The 2,320-nt window shown below is 32.7% G+C and overlaps 1 protein-coding gene across 1 annotated transcript in view; it reads right to left on the bottom strand.

The window, feature by feature from the left end:
* Nucleotides 1-153: 153 nt before the first annotated feature.
* Nucleotides 154-2,320, bottom strand: part of LOC107662238 (F-box only protein 7-like) — an 8,940-nt gene continuing 6,773 nt past the window's right edge. The window contains exons 8-9 of the mRNA XM_016452179.1: nucleotides 2,159-2,216; nucleotides 154-644 (exon numbers count right to left, since the gene is read on the bottom strand). Of these exons, the coding sequence (XP_016307665.1) occupies nucleotides 351-644; nucleotides 2,159-2,216 (352 nt within the window). The 3' untranslated portion in view covers nucleotides 154-350. The remainder of the gene's footprint in view (nucleotides 645-2,158; nucleotides 2,217-2,320) is intronic.

The raw sequence follows: 2,320 nt of genomic DNA, 5'->3' as shown, positions 1-2,320 counted from the left end.
CCCTCAGAGAGCAGGGGCGGGGTCAGCAGAGCTCATTAACATTTAAAGGAAAATGCTACAAAACGGCTTGCTCTGAAAAGAGCTGTTTTTGACAGGGTGTTTTTTACACTACCATTGAGAAATCTTAACCAAACTATGTTACAGACTTTTCATTAAGAACCTAAAGAATCATATCAGCTTGTGGAAAATGGGCATCCGATGACCCCTTTAAAGAATATTCGCGTTGTGTTTGTCGGTCTGAATGTCCCAGGAATGCTTTAATTAGCAGAGAACAAAAAAATAAGACCATCAAAATCGTGTGCCCTCTATCTGTTTGGAAAAAGAAGCATTTCAAGTGCTGAAGGTCAAGTTCAGATGAAACCTCTCCTGATGTCTGCCGGCCTCAGGCTCCGTCGGCCAATCGGAACGCCCAATCCTGGCAGATGACCGGGGAGTGGGCCAATGGGGTCGAAGCGTGGGCGGGGCAGGATGACGGGCGCCTGGTCATAATCTCCGCCGATGATGCCGGGAGGGTACGGAGGAAAGGGAAGCGGAGCGGACGGGACGGGGGTGAGCGGGAAAATTGGGGGCACATGGGACGGGAAAAAGCGGCATCTGCCCCGGCGCTCATTCTCCTTCCTCTGCTTAAACTTCTTTCTGTAAAGCTGAGGGCAAAAAGAGTTTAGAAGTTACAACTGTTTACTTTATTGTTTGTTTAGGAGTTTAGAATTGCATTACTTTAAAATAAGATAATATAATATTCATTAGTTTGTCAATAATAGGTAATACAAAAATTGAAATTGCTTAATTAATTTAGTTATCATCATAAATGTGACCCTGGAGCACAAAACCAGTCATAAGGGTCGATTTTTCTGAAATTGAGATGTATGCATCAGCTGAAAGCTGAATAAATAAGCTTTCTATTGATGTATGGTTTGTTATGATAGGACAATATTGATGAAAATCTGGAATCTGAGGGTGCACAAAAATCTAAATATTGAGAAAATCATCTTTAAAGTTGTTCAAATGAAGTTCTTAGCTTTTGATAGTTTTGATATATTTACGGTAGGAAATTTACAAAATATCTTCATGGAACATAATCTTTACTTAATATCCTAATGATTTTTGGCATCAAAGAAAAATCTATAATTTTGACCCATACAATGTATTGTTGGCTATTGCTACAAATATACCCCAGCGACTTAACACTGCTTTTGTGCTGCAGGGACACATATTATTAGCGTTTTATAACTGCGTATCTAAAGTAACAGTTTCAGTTTGGTTTTTATTAATAATTAATATCATTATTAGAATATTAACCATTAATGTATTAATATAAAATTAATATATTTTAATAAATTGTAACATTATAAAATCACAAATTATTACCTATTGATCAGAATGATTATTTCATTCTGGGTATGGGGGGTTGGGACAATGAAATAAATGATAATAATGGAAAAAGCAGTAGATATATATAAAACAATTATTAATAATTTCATATCGTATATAAAAAATAAATCAATTGCTAAATTGAATATTATCATAAATTTGTTCAATTTTATTTAATAATTGCTACATTTTTACTCTTATCTATTTATCACCACGATCATATTTCCTTGGTATTATCAGTTTCATTTAGGTTTTTATTAATTCTTATATTTTTCCATTATAAAATGGAATATAATTACAGATTCTCATCTATTTATCAACTTGATTATTTCATTTAAAATTTTAGATTGTGTGCCGATTCATGGCTCAGTAAGAAATCAACTATAAGAAAAATGGATATATTAAAAATGCAATTCTAAATAATTTAATAATTCAAAATACAAATTCATAATTATTTAAAATTTGTTCAATCTGGTTAATTTAATAATTGCTATTTATCTATTATTGACTTATCTATTTATCAACATTCATTTCTCTGTATTATTAGTTTCAATTTGGTTTTTATTAATTGCTAAATTTTTGCATTATAAAAATCCCAGATTTTTTAATGCATTTATAAGCATTACAATTTAATTTTAAATAAACAAAATATAGATTTTGTCATGGCTCAGCGAGAAATCAATTATAAGAAAAATAGATACTTCAAAAAGGCAATTATTCATCATTTTATAATTGCATATAGCTAAATTGAATACTAAAGTGCTATTGATTTGTTCAATTTGGTTACCTCCTTCCAGTCAGTGTCTCTGTGTTGATTTCCTGCAGGAAAACACACTGCAAAACAACACAACACTCACATTACTTACACTTCATCGGTACACACACTGTCTGGTGTGTGTGTGTGTGTGAGTGTGTGTAAGTGTGAGTGTGAGTGAGTGTGAGTGTGTGT

This window comes from Sinocyclocheilus anshuiensis, unplaced genomic scaffold, assembly GCF_001515605.1.
Source record: "Sinocyclocheilus anshuiensis isolate Anshui unplaced genomic scaffold, SAMN03320099.WGS_v1.1 scaffold1543, whole genome shotgun sequence".
NCBI classification, from domain to species: Eukaryota; Metazoa; Chordata; class Actinopteri; order Cypriniformes; family Cyprinidae; genus Sinocyclocheilus; species Sinocyclocheilus anshuiensis.
The sequence above is the reverse complement of the archived record's forward strand: the minus strand, read 5'-3'. Positions and strand labels throughout refer to the sequence as shown.